This window comes from Aotus nancymaae, unplaced genomic scaffold (assembly GCF_030222135.1).
Source record: "Aotus nancymaae isolate 86718 unplaced genomic scaffold, 86718_ANA_hifiasm-v0.15.2.pri h1tg000004l, whole genome shotgun sequence".
Taxonomy (NCBI): domain Eukaryota; kingdom Metazoa; phylum Chordata; class Mammalia; order Primates; family Aotidae; genus Aotus; species Aotus nancymaae.
The window spans coordinates 65,271,962-65,290,684 of NW_026988415.1; the positions used below are offsets into that span (position 1 = coordinate 65,271,962).

Sequence of the window (18,723 nt, forward strand, 5' to 3'; positions counted from 1 at the left end):
GCATTGTTGGGTAGATTTTGTTCTGATTTATGTTGAATGTGTGCGCTCCACAGTTTCTGATCCTCAGCTCCCACTCTCTTCACAGTGTATCTGACACCTCCCCTTACTGAGCTCCGGATGCTCCTCCTTGCTGAGCTCTGGAGGCTCCCAGTAACCTCTTGGCAATCAGCTTTGGAGGGGCCCACATCCCTACCCCTTGGAAAACTCACTGAGCCTGACATCTACCTGTAAGCAGCTTTCAGGAAAGATCTCACAAACGCCCATCCAATCTCTCTTCGTAGCATATTGTCAAATCACACCCATTTCCTCAAAAGATGGTGGAGGACTTAGCAGCCTCCTATATTGCTCTAAAATTGGAGAATGAAATTCCGCAGGCTCAAGTGCAGTGGCTGATGGAAGAAAATGCTGCCCTCCAGGCCCAGATCCCAGGGCTCTAGAAGTCCCAAGGAGCCAAGGAGGAGACCTACTCCAAAAGTCCTCAGAGGCCTAGGAGCCCCAGAACCTCCCAGAGCACCTGAATTCCCCAGCAGCCTGGGAGGTCCAAAAGACCCCAGAGTTCAAAGAGCCCCAGAAGCCTTCAGAGCTACAGGAGCTTCCACCCTGGGACCCCCCAGCAGCCTGGGAGTTCCAGGAGGCCCCAGCAACCCCAGAGTCCCTGGAGCCCCCAGCAACCCATGAGTCCCAGAAACCTCCAATGGCCCATGAGATCCCAGCAGTATTAGAGGGCCAGGGGCCTGCAGCCAGCCAGGATGCCACATCAGACCATGAGCCCAAAAATTTAGAACCTCAGGATCCCCTAAATGTTGAGAAACCCCAGAAGGCACCAGAATGCCAGGAGACTGCAGTACAGCTAGAGTTCCTTGAGCTTCTACCTCCCCAGGAGCCTCTGGAGCCTTCAAATGCCCAGGAATTCCTAGACTCTCAGCAGTGCAGGAGTCGCTGGGGGGTCTAATAGTTGTGGAGACATTAGCAGCTTCAGAGTTTCCACAGGCCCCCACTGGGTTGGAGGCTGCAGCTTTCCCCCTGGAACACCATTTAACCTTCAATGGAGATTCTCAGAAGCTTTCTGAGTTCCTTGTTCAATTGAATAGTAGTTACATGAGAGTCAGAGGGCACCTATACCCCACTGAAGCAGCCCTGGTGAACTTTGTTGGCAACTGCCTCTCAGGTAAGGCAGGATGTTGGTTCCAGCCCTTACTGGATATCCAAAGCCCCTTACCAGAGCAATTTGAAAGTTTCATACATGTGCTCCAGGATACTTTTGATAATCCAGAAAACATGAAAGATGCCAACCACTGGATCTGTCAACTCTGCCAAGGGGAGGGTCATGTAACGACCCACTTCCACCTAGTTGCTCAAGAGCTGAACTGGGATGAAAGCACTCTCTGCATCCAATTTCAAGAAGGGCTTGCCAGTTCTGTATGAGATGAACTGTCTCACTCAAGGCCAGCCACCAACCTATCTGATCTCCTCACTCAATGCATCAGCCTAGAAGAGAAGCCTGATCCCAATCCATTAGGGAAAAGCTCCTCTGAAGAGGAAGATGGGCCTGAGAGTCCACCAGCTGAAAACCATCCCATGCAGGCTGCAATCAACTGCCCACACCTCAGTGAAGCTGAATGGGCCCGTCAGTGTAAAGGTCACTTATGCCTCTACTGCGGTTATCCTGATCATTTTGCCAGAGATTGTCCTGTCAAGCCTCATCAAGCCCTGCAGGCAGGAAACATCGAGGCCTGCCAGTAAGGGGGACCCCAGGTGGGCCACTCTACAAATATGCATCCCCCTCTCTTCCAATATCCATGTCTCATACATTATGGCTTACTGTTGAAATCCAACTGGGAAGATGACAGTTCTTTGAGCAAGCAATGGTAGATTTGGGTTCCTACAGAAACAGCATCAATCATACTGTGGTTCTTCGAGAGAAGATGCCTGTCCACATTAATATCTTCCCTCTGATGCTGGAAACTGTTGATGGCCATCCACTTATTAGTGGGCCCATAACCAAGGAAACACCACCTGTCAAAGTTAAAATTGGAAATCATGTTGAAGAACTCCAGTTTAACATTATTCATACACCACACTACACTCTGATTCTTGGAATCCATTGGCTTGAGACACATGACCCAAATAGAGAATGGAGTACCCGCTCTGTGTTCTTTCCATCACATTATTGTCACTATAATTGCTGCAGGCACAGGTGGAATATAAGAAATCAGGATGAAATAATTTCTGGGTAGATCCTACATCCTACAGACTGCTCCTGGGAACCTGTCTTCTGTTACCTCAACTGTCATAAGCATTTGCTGCCCCTTGAGTCTTCTACTGAACCTCTTGCTATGAACTAAGGCTACCTGTACAAAAACTCTGCATCTTGGATGATAGAATGAACATGATGACTTTGAGCTTCTTCTTTTTTTTCCAGTAACTCTGCATGACTCTTTCTCAGAACCTGCATTCTGTGGGATTGTTTAAATTACAATTTATACTAACAATATGCATGAGATTAGATATTAGAAACTAACAATGAAGAAGTGTCGCTGTTGAACCGACTTGATTTTTTTATCAATATTTTCTACATCACAAAAATAGCAACATCTTTTACATAAAGAAAATATTTATAAGTGATATTTTTAAAAAATAATAAATATTAGCAATTTCTACTTTTCTTTGAATTATTTCTTTGCTTAGCTAAAGGAAGAGATAACAGAGTAGTAAATTGGTAGGGAGAGAGGGAATTGGCAATGGTTCAAAGTTTAGGTAGGCTCCTAAACATTCCAGGCATAGTGATAGGTCAGCAGATGATGGAGAAATGATGTAGAGGGTAACACAGAGAGAGTAGGGAACGGTTAGGGATGAAAGTGAGTGAGGTATGGAGGGATTGGGGAAAGGTAGAGGTAAGATTGAGAAGAGGGTTTGGGGGAGATTGAGAGGAGTTTGAAGAGGGTTTAGAGGAGGGTTGAGACACTGAATAGAAGGGTAAGAAGAGGGGGAAATTTCTACAAAAATAAAAAGAGCACCTACAAAGACACTGAACAGCTTTGAAGGCAAACATCTTGGACTTCACAAGTTAACCAAACAAAGAAGTGCACTGGAGCAGGTAATGAGACCTTTTCAGCAACCCAGCCCTTTCAGTAAAGTAACAAGTTATTTTTCCCTGCAGCAGGCAAATTTTTCTCAGAACTAAAGATTAATCTGCTCTTCCTAATGCACAGAAGAGTGGCAGGAATCAGATTTTAACACATGAAGAGTGTTAGTGGCCAACTGTACCTTTCCTACACATACATGTTACCCTACACTGCTTAACCATGATGCCTGCATGACACACATGAAAAGTCAAGCCAGGGAAAGGAATTTATGTCTTTGCATGCCTGAGAGGGACTACTGTCTTAACTTACACACATATCACACACAACCAGGGTGCAGAGGATGGAGGAGGTAGAATCTCCAAGTGAGATCCGAGGAATGGTCTAAGCAGACCCTAATGCTTTTTCTCTGTGTTTTCAACTTTCCCTTGGGAGCCTCTCGTTGAGGCTGCTAGAAGAGGACTCTTTCCCTTATTTAGACAAATGTAGACAAATGATCAAATAACCATAGAAGGTAATAGTGGAGGGGCTTACCGTTCACTGAGCCACTAATATGTTCAGCTACAATGTCAGACATTTCACACACATTAATCATCTCATTACTCCTCAGAAGAATCTCATTACTCATTACTCCTCAGAACAATCTGGTGAAGTAGTTTGCTCCTGTTTTAGCAATGAGCAAACAGAATCCAAGCAAGGCTAATTCACTTGCCCAAAGCCACACAGCTAATAAGTGATGAAGACCTGTCTGGCCTCCAAAATCTTTGCCATTTCCCTTACAGCAACCTCCCTAATGCAGTGTGGTGAAAGCTAAACAAAATTGTGGCAGCAGGGAACTAAGTGGGACCCTTAAGTTTTCCCCTAAGTATGAGTGGAAAATTCAAAACAAAAACTTCTAAAGAGTTTGGCTAATAGTTCCATTTCCTATATTTGGGTAGTACTTCCATTTCCCTAGTTCCCTTATTCTTCTGCTAACCCTGTCATCACCCACAAAACTTCCTTTTTCATTTCTTGGAAATTTTTCTTCTATGTACCAAATAGCTCAGACCTCTTTCAGATTCCAAGGTGGTTTTCATGAGAGTTGGGGGTCCAGAACAGATATCTACAGAAACTGTGTTACGTAGCAGCACCACCCCTTGGATTGTCTGCCCAGCCCCTTTCGTAACCCATGCAAATCCTCTGTAGCCTTAAATTCCACCTCTTCTAGTCCTCATTGGCCTTCCCTTCCTTTCCTGAACATTCAAATGTACTTTGGCACTAAAATTACTTTGTGGTATGTGAGGTATATTTCCCTAGGTGCATGTCCTATATTCCCCCTATTCCACCCGCACACATACATATTTAGCTTGGGTGAAAGAATAGAGCAATCTACTTCTCTACCCTGGACAGTTAAATGTAACATAGTGTCTTGTACGTAAAAGATTTGATACAGTGACTGATTCTAGGATATTTAATTATCAGGGAAAGAGGCTTCTTTGTATACCATAGGCTCTTCTTGCATTTTCTCCTACTCAGTTGCTCATCTTTACTGCTAAAACCAAACACTATTTGTCAATGTGGAATTCAAGAGAAAAAAAAATATTTAAGCAACCACAAAGAAAAAAAATGTTTCTTATTGGTCAAATTACCCTGGACCTAGGAAGATCAACTGTGTTTGGTTCCCCTGGGACTGAGGGGAGTCATGGGACATAGGGTTTTCTGCACTAAAATGAAGCAGTGCTAGGCAAACTGAGATGGTTGGTTAACCTACCTGGACCCTTCATTTTTCTATCTGGCTACAGTAGCTTATTTAATTAGAGGGCAATTCTTTATTTCACAAATAGGAAGAATTATCTAATCATAGAATCACAGATGTTGTAGGTTGAAACAGAATAAGCCCTCATCTTAATTTTACAGATTAAGGAGCTGAGGACCAGAGAAGGGAAAGTTACTTAACATAACTCTGTGTATCCCTGCCTGTTGTTTTTAATTCCAGTGCTCTCTTTTCACCACGATCCACCATTCGAATCCAACAGTTAAAAATCAAGTCTGTGGCTACCATTCTGTTAGATACTGTAGACAGTGTTTAAAGTATAACATAAGAGGTTTAGATGTGGTCAAGAACAAAAAAATTAGCAGGCATTACACAGGTAGCATAGATAGCCAAACGCTAAGTTCTGTGATGACAACAAATATACTAAACTGAAACATACCAGATGATGAGACTAATAACAATTTCCATGTAATAAGCACATGCTCTTTGCCAGATATTGTGCTGGGTCACTTAGGTCTTTTCAACTGTCTGCAATGTAGATATTGTTAGCCCCATTATACAAATCAAATGATTGGAGTCCACTGAAGTGAGGTTACTTGCCAGAAGTCACACTGCTAGGAATTGGTGGATTCTAAAAACAAACTCTGATCTGTCTCATTCCAAAGCTGGCGTTTCATCCAATCTACCACACTGCTTCTCAGTGTGAATGACCTTTACTCTATTAACCACCTTAATAATATTGATTCACTAGACATGAGTACTAGCACCCTAGAAAAAGATTTTAATTTGTTAAATCATTCATTAATTTACTCATTCAACAAGCATAATGGAATGCCTTCTATGCATCAGACACAAGCAGGAGGGAAAAGAGAGACAGAAAGGAAAAAAACATGACTAAAGCATGACATTGTTTTTCCTCCGACCCCAATTTAACAGGGGAAGCTGTTGTGTAATGCAGCACTGTGATGTATAAAAGAGAGAACACTAATTCTGCTTGAACTGAAGTGGTGCATTTTGAGCTGGTTCCTGGGGAAACCTCATTGGAAGCAAGAGGAAGGGCAGGGTTTCCTAGGTTGAGTGCGGTGCAAATGAAAAATCAAGCTGGAGGGAAAAAGAAAGGTGTCTTCAGAAATGATAGTTCTGTGACACTGGAGAGTAAAAATGTGTGTGTGTGTGTGTGTGTGTGTGTGTGTGTGTGCGTGTAGGGTGGAGGTGGGGAGATGAAGCTTTAGGTTAAAGACCTTATCTATCTATTAATAGCTAAGGAGTTCAAATTTATCCCGTGAGTGATTTAGACTAAGATATTTGTTTTTCTTTCTTTTCTCTGTTTTAAATTTGATTGTATTTTTCTCTCCTGCTATGAAATACTGCACATTTATTTCAACAAATTCATATGTATCAGGACTTTATGACATAAAAATTGAAGGTTGGCCCCTTTCTCTTTCCCCATCTCACAAACTCAGAGGTTTTTAAGTAGGAAAGAAACATGATTAGTTTGTACTTTAATACTTTTATAAGAATATGGAAAATGATAAGAAAGTAAGTGATAACCTGTGCCTATTCGTTTTATCTTCTTAAACTTTACATAGATGAGTTCAAACCATCAAAAGCAAAATATTAAAAGTAAATTAAGCTCAACTCTCATCAAGTATTTATTTTAAGGGCTTACTGTGAGCAAGGCACTGAAGTACACATAAACATATGCAGGACCACAACCTTACCATCAAGAATTTTACAATCTAATAATGGATGAAAGATCATGAATAATTAGAAACTACCTTTTCATTTGGACCTCATCAGCTTCAAACATTAAAGAGTCTCTAAATGAAGTTTAAAAAAAATTCTGTAATACTTGGCACAGATGAAAACAGTTCCCTCTTTAGCTAACTTTTCTAAGTTTACATTTTAAGAGGAAAATTATGTCTATGTATTTTTGTATTCTCCCTTTCTGGTTTGCTTTTTGAAACAAATATTTTGTAATTTATGATATTAAAATGTGCCAGCAATAGCTATGGTCACTTTGTAGAAGGATTTACATGTGTTTCAGTTCATAAAGTACTTGTATAAGTCTGTTTTTAAAAGGTTTTATAGGAATAGATAATTTTTAAAATTCTTACTGCAGTAAACTTTGATATCTAACATTCTACTAGATAGCAAATATTGAATGACAAGAACAATATAGGGATCAAAACAGTAGGGATCAAGATATTAAGATTAAACTTCCAGGTTTGCCGTTTACTAGCTGTACAACCTATTTCATTTAATAAATTAGGATAATAATCCTTGCTTTCTTTACCCAGCAAAGTTAACAAAAGCATCAAATGAAAAAAGTCACGATAAAAAAGCATTATGAAAATTGACAAAGCTGTATAAATAAAAAATACCATTATAATAACCTATCTTTGTTAAAGTGACCCCAAGAATCTTGAAAACACAAAAATACCTGTTTCAATTTATTTCAACCTCACAAACATCTATACCTAGTAAGTACCTCCTATATGTCAGGTACTCTTTATTGTCAATCAAAGAAAGATTCAATTAGGATTTATATAATTATTGTATTAAGAAGTTTTTAGTATTCCTACAATCAAAGCTTTGACACATATAACAGCACTCTCCCAGAATACTTTATCATCTAAAATGCCAATTTCTTCTTGTGGCATGTCAACTAGATGATAACTTACTGTAATTGGTCTGAACTTTTTTGTTTTTTAAATCTATTTAGTACAACATAGAGAAAACAGGTCAGCACGACTAATCTGGGTGTTCCCATCAGTAAAAATAGCTTAAAAATTAAAACTCACAGACAGTTGTCTTATTCATTTATATGTTTTCTAAGTAAAAATAATTGAAAGTTAAAAGGTCAAACCATACTGGCCTCTAACTAAATCTCAATGTCTGCAGGTAACAATTGCCATCATCATTTAACATGACTAACAGGATCTCACCTCAGTTATTTTTTTTTTTTTTTATGATTAAAAACTCTTTTTTTTTTTATTGCATTTTAGGTTTTGGGGTACATGTGAAAAACATGCAAGTTGTTGCATAGGTGCATTCATGGCAGTGTGATTTGCTGCCTCCCTCCCCTTCACCTATATCTGGCATTTCTCCCCATGCTATCCCTCCCCAACTCCCCCCCCCCCGCTGTCCCCCCCACTCCCCCGCAACAGACCCCCAGTGTATAGTGCTCCCCTCCCTGTGTCCATGTGTTCTCCTTGTTCAACACCCTCCTATGAGTGAGAACATGTGGTGTTTGGTTTTGTGTTCTTGTGTCAGTTTGCTGAGAATGATGGTTTCCAGATTCATCCATGTCCCTACAAAGGACGCGAACTCCTCATTTTTAATGGCTGCATAATATTCCATGGTGTATATGTGCCACATTTTTCCTGTCCAGTCTATCCTCGATGGGCACATGCACACGAATGTTCATTGCAGCACAGTTTACAATAGCAAAGACCTGGAACCAACCCAAATGCTCACCTCAGTTATTATTTTGCCTCAACGTGATTCAGATGTGTGAGAAAGTTTGGTGAAGGGTTTTAGTCTGGAGAATATGGAACATATTCAAACTAGGTCTATGGAGAAGTGGGGAAGGGTAACAAATGCTAACAGTAGTCAACTAAATGCATCTGACTTGGCTCAAATGTACTATTATATATTCCAATACAGATGAAAATGGAATATGACACAGAAACAGAATGGCCATGTGTGCACAAGACATCTGGCAACCTAAATTTCACATGAGAAAAAGAAAGCATGAAATTTTACAACCACAAAGAACAGAATGTCTGAAATGCTATAGCTGAGTTCACTGCTTTTCTTAGTCTTTCACATTGCATTTTTCCTGTCAGTTACACCACAGATACCACATAATAGGCTACAAGTGAACCAACTGCACTGCGAGTGAAGTTCTGATTATTAGAAGAAAAGCTGGCTGAACACCAGTAAATTAAAGGAACTCCCAAACAGGTAAATACCAAAGGAAATTTCCATATTCAACTTCTAATTTTAGTGCCATCTTCCGCTATAAAATAAAATATGTGTTTGAAGAAATTGAGAGAAGACCAATCAAAGCCAAGTAAAAATAAATTCACACTCAAGATGTAACAGTACTTTAATGGAATATGTTAATATGTTCCAATAACTTCTTAATAATTATGATACAAAGTACAGAAAATAAAATTCCTGGCATGGAAAATGCCAGAAACTGGTGGTCCTGGCAACCTTTAAATACTCTCCTTCTTCCTCCTCTCCAGTTCTGTTCTCCTTCTAGGCATTTTTTTCTTCTACTGGCTTGCCAGAAACCTAAATAACAAAATGAAAAACAGTTAATTAGCAATTGATACATTGCAATAAAAAGCATTTCTCCTCACTGGCTTTCCATAAGGGGAAAAATAGAGGGTCAGAAAGCCTTACACTCATTTGATAACTGTGTAAAGCCTTTTTTGAACAATAAAGATACTATTTTACAGATGAAGAATGGACAGACAGGCAAGAGCTAAGTAACTTTAATCAGACTACATGATGAAGTCCAGTGAAGAGTAGAGAAACACAATCAGAATTCCTAGATCTTAGTTTCAGTTTCTAACTTGCCCTGTGACCTTGGGTTCATTAATTGATCGCTTTTCTGAAGCTCAGTTTCTTCAAAGGATAAATTATGATAGTAATGTTCATGCTGCTTACCTTTATAAAATATTGCAGAGAGTAACTTATTCAGTAAACATTTGTTATATTCCAATCATATGTCAGACACTGGGATAGGCTTAAATGAGATAACAAACATCAAAACAGCAACCCCAAATATAAGTAAGAGTATTATTATTCCTCTAAAGGCTATCTAACCTTCCAAAGGAATATAGGTTTTCCAGAGAGAATAAATAAACTAAGACTTCAATATGATATTTCCTTTTGTATTTTGTATTCTAAGAAATTTTGATTATTACCTCATAGCTCTCTCTAACCTATAAAAATTAACAGAATTATATAAGAATGTTTTTCCTCCATATCAGGTGTACAAGCTGTCAGGTTGGTTATCATTTAAAAGAATGAAGACATGTACACTGCATAGCAACTATCATTATTACTACTAGTTGTGTTCAGTCATTTTATTGCATACTCATAAATAAGAGAAAAGGGACCTAACAGGTAGTGAGCACATATTGTTGGCCACACTCTGCTGGGTACTTTACCTATAAAATCTAATTTAATCCTAACAAACATTTAGCATGGTATACATTATTCTTCCCATTTTATAGATCCGGTAGCTCAGTCTTAAGAAGGTGAAAGTCATTCAAGAGGGACTGGTGAAATACTAAGACAAACTCAAGTTTGTCTCTCCACAATGCTATGCTTTTTCTAGCTCTTAGAAAGAATACTAGAGAAGGAATGACCTATATTTACTGAGAGAAACACTGCAACCCAAAGAAGTCAGATGCCCCACACAGGCCACACTGCAACTTAGTGGCAGAACCAAACCTAGAATGCATGTCTTTTGTTTTCCGGTCTAATATATTTTCACATTAAACTTCACTAAATTAATATTGTGTCAACTTAAATATATTCACCAAATAGAAAAAGTTAATTAAATTAATAAGAAGTTAAGTAGTATTATCCTTAAAGTTTCTAATTAAAAATTGTTTTGCACAGAAACAAAATTTAAAAGAAGACACCATTTTTATATATAAACCAAATTTAAAAGGACAATTTATATATGAATGAAGTTTTTCATTTTTATTTATATTTCAGTTCAGCTAGTAGTTTTCTGATATATATATCAGAGTGTGGCCAACAATAGGTGCTCACTACCTGTTAGGTCCCTTTTTTCTTATTTACATGTATGCAATAAAATATATATATGTGTGTGTGTGTCTCTGTGTGTGTGTGTGTGTGTGTGTGTGTGTATCCACACATACTTTTTTATTCAATAGGTTTTTGGGGAACAAGTGGTGTTTGCGTATATGAATAAATTATTTAGTAGGGATTTCTGAGATTTTGGTGCACCCATCACCCAAACAGTGTACTGTGTACCCGGTGTGTAGTCTTTTATCCTTCACCACCCTCTCACCCTTTCCCCTGAGTCCCCAAAGTCTATTGTGTCATTCTTATGCTTTTGTGTCCTCATAGCTTAGCTCACACTTATAACTGAGAACATATGATGTTTGCTTTTCCATTCCTGAGTTACTTCACTTACAATAATGGCATCCAACTCCATCCAGGTTGCTGTGAATGCCATTGTTTCATTCCTGTTTATGACTGAGTAGTATTCCATGGTGTGTATGTGTGTGTGTATATATATATATCACATTTTCTTTAACGATTTGTTGATTGACAGGCATTTGAACTGGTTTCATATTTTTTCAATCACTAATTGTGCTGCTACAAACATGCATGTGCAAGTGTATTTTTCATATAATGACTTATTCTCTGGGTAGATACCCGGTAGTGGGATTGCTGGATCAAATGGTAGGTCTACATTTTGTTCTTTAAGGAATCTCCATACAGCTTTCCATACTGGTTGTACTAGTTTACATTCCCACTAGCAGTGCAAAAGTGTTGTCTTTTCACCTCATCCATGTCAACATCTATTAATTTTTTAATTTTAAAATATGACCATTCTTCCAGGAGTATAGTGATATCGCACTGTGGTTTTCATTTGCAATTCCCTGATCATTAGTGACATTGAGCATTTTTTCGTGTTTCTTGGCCATTAGTATATCTTCTTTTGGAAATATTCTATTCATGTCCTTAGTCCACTTTTTGCTTCTTTTGGAAATATTCTATTCATGTCCTTACTCCACTTTTTGATGGAATCGTTCTTTTTTTCTCTTGCTGATTTGTTTGAGGTCCTTGTATATTCTGGATATTAGTCCTTTGTCAGATGCATAGTTTGTGAAGATTTTTCTCTTTCTGTGGGTTGTCTGTTTACTGTGCTGATTATTTTTCTGGACAGAAGCTTTTTAGTTTAAGTCTGATCTATTTATCTTTGTTTTTGTTGTGTTTGCTTTGGGGTTCTTGGTCATGAAGTCTTGCCTAAGCCAATGTCTAGAAGGGTTTTGCCAATGTGCCTTCTAAAATTTTTAGGATTTCAGGTCTTCAACATAAGTCTTTCATTAATCCTGAGTTGATTTTTATATAAGGTGAAAGATGAGGATCTAGTTTCATTCTTCTACATGTGGCTTGCCAATTATCCCAACACCATTTGTTGAATAGGGTGTCCTTTTCCCCACTTTATCTTTTTGTTTGCTTTGTCAAAGAGCAGTTGGCCATAAGTTTTTGGCTTTATCTCTGGACTGTTTATTCTGTTCCATTGGTCCTTGTGCCCGATTTATACCAGTATTCTGCTCTTTTGGTGACTATGGCCTTATAGTATAGTTTGAAGTCAGGCAGTGTGATGCCTCCAGCTTTATTCTTTTTGGTTAGTCTTGTTTGGCTATGTGGACCCTTTTTTGGTATCATATAAATTTGGGGATTGTTTTTCCTAGCTGTATCAATAATGATGGTGGTATTTTGATGGGAATTGCATTGAATGTGTAGATTGCTTTTAGCAGTATGGTTATTTTCAAAATATTGATTTTATCCATCCATGAGCATGGGCTGTGTTTCCATTGGTTTGTGTCATATATGCTTTTCTGCAGGAGTGTTTTGTAGTTTTCTTTCTAGAGGTCTTTCACCTCCTTGGTTTTATATATTTCTAAGTATTTTTTTTTTTTTTTTTTTTTTTTTTTTTGCAGCTATCGTTAAAGGGGGTTCAGTTCTTGATTGAATTCTCAGCTTGGACACTGTTGGTGTATAGCAGGGCTACTGATTTGTGTACATTCATTTTGTGTCCTGAAATTTTGCTAAATTCATTTAGCAGTTCTAGGGGCTTTTTAGAGTCTTTAGGGTTTTCTAGGAATACAATCATGTCATCAGCAAACAGCAACAATTTGACTTGCTCTTTACCAATTTGGATGCCCTTTATTTCTTTCTCTTGTCTGATTGCTCTGCCTAGAACTTCCAGTATTATGTTGAATAGAAGTGGTGAAAGTGGGCATCCTTGTCTTTTTCCAGTTCTCAGGGAGAATGCTTTCAATTTTTCTCCACTCAGTATAATGTTGACTGTGGGTTTTTCATAGATGATGTTTTTTACCTTAAGGCATGTCCCTTATATGCTAATTTTGCTGAGGGTTTTAATCATAAAAGGATACTAGATTTTGTCAAATGGTTTGCATGCATCTATTGAAATGATCATGTGATTTTTGTTTTTAATTCTGTTAATGTGGTATATCACATTTATTGACTTATGGATGTTAAACCATCCCTGCATCACTAGTATAAAACCTACTTGATCATGGTGGATTATAGTTTTGCTATGCTGTTGGATTCAGTTAGCTAGTATTTTGTTGAGGATTTTTGCATCTATATTCATCAGGGATATTGTTTTGTAGTTTTCTTTTTTGGTTATGTCGCTTCATCATTTGGATATCAGTGTGATACTGGCTTCATAGAATAACTTAGGAAGGATTTCTTCTTCCTCTATCTTTTCGAATAGTGTTAATAGGATTGACACAAATTCTTCTTTGAATGTCAGATAGAATTCAGCTGTGAATCTATCTGGTCCTGGACTTTTTTTTTCCTGTTGGTAACTTTTTAATTACCATTTCAATCTCACCACTTGTTATTGGTCTGTTCAATGTTTCAACTTCTTCCAGGTTTAATCTAGGAGGGTTGTATATTTCTAAGAATTTATTCTTCTACTCTAGGTTTTGTAGTTTAAGCACATAAAGGTGTTCATAGTAGTCTTGAATAATCTTTTGTATTTCTGTGGTATTGATTGTAATATCGCCCATTTCATTTCTAATTGAGCTTATTCAGATCCTCTCCTTTTCTTGGTTAATCTTGCTAATGGTGTCTCAACTATATTTATCTTTTCAAAGAACTAACTTTTTGTTTCATTCATCTTTTTTTTGTTGTTGTTGTTGTTGTTCAATTTCATTTAGTTCTGTTCTGATCTTTGTTATTTCTTTTCTTCTGCTGGATTTGGGTTTGGTTTGCTCTTGTTTCTCTAGTTCCTTAAGGTGTGACCTTAGATTGCTTATTTGTGCTCTTTCAGACTTATTGATGTAGACATTTAATGTTATGAACTTTCTTCTTAGCACTGCCTTTGTTGTATCCCAGAGGTTTTAATAGGTTGTTTCACTATTATCATTCAGTTCAAATAATTTTTTAATTTCCATCTGGATTTCTTTTTTTTTTTTTTTTTTTTTTGCCATCTGGATTTCATAGTTGACCCAACAATCATTCAGGAGCAGGTTATTTAATTTCCATATGTTTGCATGGTTTTGAGAGTTCCTTTTGGAGTTTATTTCCAATTCTATTCTACTTTGATCTGAGAGAGTACTTCATATAATTTTGATTTTCTTATATTTATTAAGGCTTGTTTTGTAACCTGTCATATGGTCAGTCTCGAAGAATATTCCATGTGCTGATGAATAGAATGTATATTCTGCAGTTGTTGGGTAGAATGTTTGTAAATATCTTTCAAGTCCATTTGTTCTAAGGTATAAATTAAGTCTATTGTTTGTTTGTTGATTGTCTGTCTTGATGACCTGTCCAATGCTGTAAGGGGAGCATTGAAGCCACCCATTATTATTGTGTTGCTGTCTACCTCATTTCGTATGTCTAGTAGCAATTGTTTAATAAACTTGTGAGTTCCAGTGTTAGGTGCAAATATATACATATATATATATTTGTAATTTTTTCTCTTGGACTAGTCCTTTTATCATTATATGATGTCCCTGTTTATCTTTTATTACTACTGTTGCTTTAAAACTTGTTTGGTCTGATATAAGAATAGCTATTACTCCTCACTTTTGGTTTCCATGTTTCATGGAATATCTTTTTCCACTCCTTTAACTTAGGTTTATATGAGTCCTTATGTGTCAGGTGAGGAAGATAGCAGATACTTGTTTGCTGAATTATTATCCATTCTGTCATTCTGTATCTTTTAAGTAGGGCATTTAGGTCATTTACATTCAATGTTAGTATTAAAATGTGAGGTACTATTCTATTCATTGTGCTAGTTGTTACCTGAGTACTTTTTTTAAAAAAAGTCATTGTGTTATCGTGTTATAGATTCTGTGAGAATTATGCTTTAAAACGATTCTGTTTTGGTGTATTTTGAGGATTTTTTTCAAAATTTAGAGCTCATTTTAGGTGTTCTTGTAGTGCTAGCTTGGAAGTGGTAAATTGTCTCAGGACTTGTTTCTCTAAAAAAGAATATCTTTCCTTCATTTATGAAGCTTAGTTTCACTGTATACAAAATTCTTGGCTAATTATTGTTTTCTTTAAGGAGACAAAAGATAGGACCCCAATCCCTTATTGCTTGTAGGGTTTGTGCTGAGCAATCTACTGATAATCTAATAGGTTTTCTTTTATAGGTGACTTGATGCTTTTGCCTCACAGCTTTTAGGATTTGTCTTGACTTTAGATAACCTGATGACTACGTGCCTAGGCAATGGTCTTTAATGGGATAAATTTTCCAGGTGTTCTTTGAGCTTCTTATATTTTAATGTCTAGATATCTAGCAAGGCTGGGGAAAGTTTTCAATTATTCCCTTAAATATGTTTTTCAAACTTTTAGATTTCTCTTCTTCCTCAGGAACACCAGTTACTCTCAGGTTTGATTGTTTAACATAATCCAAAACTTCTTGGAGCCTTTGTTTACTTATTTTTTATTCTTTTTTCTTTGTCTTTGTCAGACTGAGTTAATTTAAAAGTCTTGTCTTCGAGCTCTAAAGTTCCTTCTTCTACTTGTTCAATTCTATTTTTGAGATCTTCCAGTGCATTTTGCACTTCTCTGTGTCCTTCATTTCCAGAAGTTGTAACTGTTTTTTATTTATGCATCTATTTCACTGGAGATGTTTCCATTCATATCCTGTATCCTTTCTTTATTTCTTTAAATTGAACTTCACTTTTCTCTAGTGCCTCCTTGATTAGCTTAATAATTGACCTTCTAAATTCCTTTCTGACAATTCAGAGATTTTGTCTTAGTTTGGATCAGTTGATGGTGGGCTTGTGAAATTATTGAGGGTGTTAAAGAACCTTGTTTTGTCAATCATATTACCAGAATTCTTTTTCTGTTTCCTTCTCTTTTTTTTTTTTTTGCGGTGAGCCGAGATCACGCCATTGCACTCCAGCCTGGGTAACGAGCAAAACTCCGTTTAAAAAAAAAAAAATTGGAGCCATGTCATCCCAGCACTTTGGAAGGCCAAGGTGGGCAGATCATTTGAGGTCAGGCATTTGAGACCAGCCTGGCCAACATGGTGAAACCCTGTCTCTACTAAAAATACAAAAATATTAGCCAAGCATGGTGGTGGTCGCCTGTAATCCCAGCTACTTGGGAGGCTGAGGCATGAGAATCCCTTGAACCCTGGAGGTGGAGGTTGTAGTGAGCCGAGATCAGGCCACTGCACTCCAGCCTGGGCAACAGAGTGAAACAGAAAAAAAAAAAAAGAACCAATCAGGTCCTCACAGTGAACTGGGATTCTCTAAGGCAGTGGTTCTCAAGAACAGCAAAGGGGTCAGGATCACCTGGGAACCTGTTAGAAATGCATATTCCCAGGCCAAGTGAATCAGAAGCTCTGGGAGCAAAGCCCAGCAATCTGAGTTTTTTTTTTTTTTTTTTAAAGAGAAAGAGAGAGAGAGAATGGGGAGGAGGAAAAAAGAAGACAAAGAGAGAGAGAGAATGGGGAGGAGGAAAAAGGAAAAGAAAGAGGGAGAGAGAATGGGAGTATTGCTTTCTTGCCCAGGCTAGAATGCAATTTAGTAATGGGTATTGAAAACCTCTTGTATACTGATAATTATACTTAATGATGTAGTCAGGAAGGAATAAGGGAAGAAGATAACAAACAAACAGCCAACCAATATTTCATTTAAACCTATGAAATGCTATGCGATTACTGAGGAGTGATTTACTTCCAATTATATAGTCACTTTTGGAATAGGTGTGAGGTGGTAATGTATGTTTTGTGTATTTGAAGTGGAGAGTTCTGTAAATGTTTATTAAGTTTACTTGTTCCGGGTCTGAGTTCAAGTCCTGAATATCCTTGTTAATTTTCTATCTCGTTGATCTATAGAATCGTTAGCTATTCTTGTTACATTGATCCTTTTACCATTATGTAATGTCCTTCTTTGCCTCTTTTGATCTTTGTTGCTTTAAAGTCTACTTTATCAGAGGCGAGAACTGCATCTCCTGCTTTTTGTTTATTTGTTTATTTTTACTCTCTGGTTGGTAAATCTTCCTCCTTCTCTTTGAGTCTTTGTGTATTGTTGCATGTAAGATGGGTCTGGATGCAGCATACCGATGGGTTTTGGCTTTTTATCCAATTGAAATATATATAAGTTTAATACTGGCGTTTGATGCTAGCTGGCTGTTTTACCCATTAGTTGATGTAAATTTTTCATTGTATTAATGTTCTTTGCTTTTTAATATATTTTTGGAAAGGCTGATATTGGTTGTTCCTTTATATGTATAGTGCTTCTTTCAGAAGCTCTTGTAAAGCAGGCCTGGTGGTGGTGAACTCTCTAAGTACTTGTTTGTTCGCAAAAGATTTAATTTTTCCTTCGCTCATAAAGCTTAGTTTGGCTGGATAGGAAATTCTGGGTTGAAAGTTCTTTTCTTTAAGGATGTTAAATATTGGTCCCCACTCTTTTCTGGCTTGTAGGGTTTCTGCTGAGAGATCTGCTGTGAGTCTGATAGATTTCCCTTTGTGGGTAACCTGACCTTTCTCTCTGGCTGCCCTTAGTATTTTCTCCTTCATTTCAACCCTAATAAATCTGGCAATTATGTGCCTTGGGGTTGGTCTTCTTGAAGAATATCTTTGTGGTGTTCTCTGTATTACCTGGAGTTGAATATTACCTTGTTTCCTTCTCATTTGGGTAGACTATGTCAGAGAAAAGATCTAGGGCTCAAAGGCTGATGTTCAGATTATTTTGTCCCACAGGTTGCTCCCTTGATGTAGTCCTCTCCACTTTTCCATAGGGATGGTGCTTCCTAAGAGCCGTACTGTAGTGATTGTTATTTCTTTTCTGAATCAAGGTACCCAATGGGGCTACCAGGTTCTGGGATGGTACTGGGGAGTGTCTGTAAAGAGTCCTGAGATGTGATCTATCTTCAGGTCTTTCAGCCGTGGATACCAACACCTGCTCCAGTGGAGGTAGTGTTGGGGCTTAGGGGTTCAGGGGAGTCCTCAGCTCCCCTGAGAGGACATTTCTTCAAGGTTCTTGGTCTCCCATTCTCTCAAGAATGAGAGAGGGGACTACGGGAGGTGCGCTTGTAAATAGTGGACCCCAAAGTGTTTGCAAAACTGATTTATTTAGGTAGAGAAAGAGAAATAGGAGAGGAAGAGAGAAAGCTTCCAAGAGACAGAGTGTGTAGAAGGGAATCCAGACATGGAGTCCAAAGCGGTGTGGAAGAAGGGGACTTTTAACCTGGGAGGAACCCCCACCTTCTCCAAGACCCCTGACCAATGAAAGAGTTCCTTAGAACTTCTGCTGGAGTGATTGACTTTTGATTCTTCTAGTGCCCACAAAAATTAAAACAGAGACCATTAACTCTCCCAGATGGAGAGAGATGGGAGGGAGTGCATGGTTCTGGGAAGTTCTTGCCCTTAAAACTATGCCCCCTTGTGGACCTATAAAGAGAACACCTTCCCTCAGTAACAGTGAAGTGAAGCAGACTCTGTGAGAGTCCTTAGTTATATTTTTGCTAAGTGCACTGGTTTTGTACTGTTTAGCCTCTAACCAGGATGTGGCACTTTTAAGAGTGCATGAGCTATGGTAGTATAGGTACTAGGTGGTGAGCAGAGCCATAGAGCTTCCAAAATATTATGTCCTTTGTCTTCAGCTA

General features: G+C 38.0%; 1 protein-coding gene across 1 annotated transcript; it reads left to right on the forward strand.

The window, feature by feature from the left end:
• The first annotated feature begins 314 nt into the window (after positions 1-314).
• RTL3 (retrotransposon Gag like 3) lies at positions 315-1,743 on the forward strand. Its single transcript, XM_012455728.2, is given in 3 exon segments — positions 315-456; positions 459-914; positions 917-1,743. Coding segments are annotated over 3 exon segments (1,425 nt in total).
• The last annotated feature ends 16,980 nt before the right edge of the window (positions 1,744-18,723 follow it).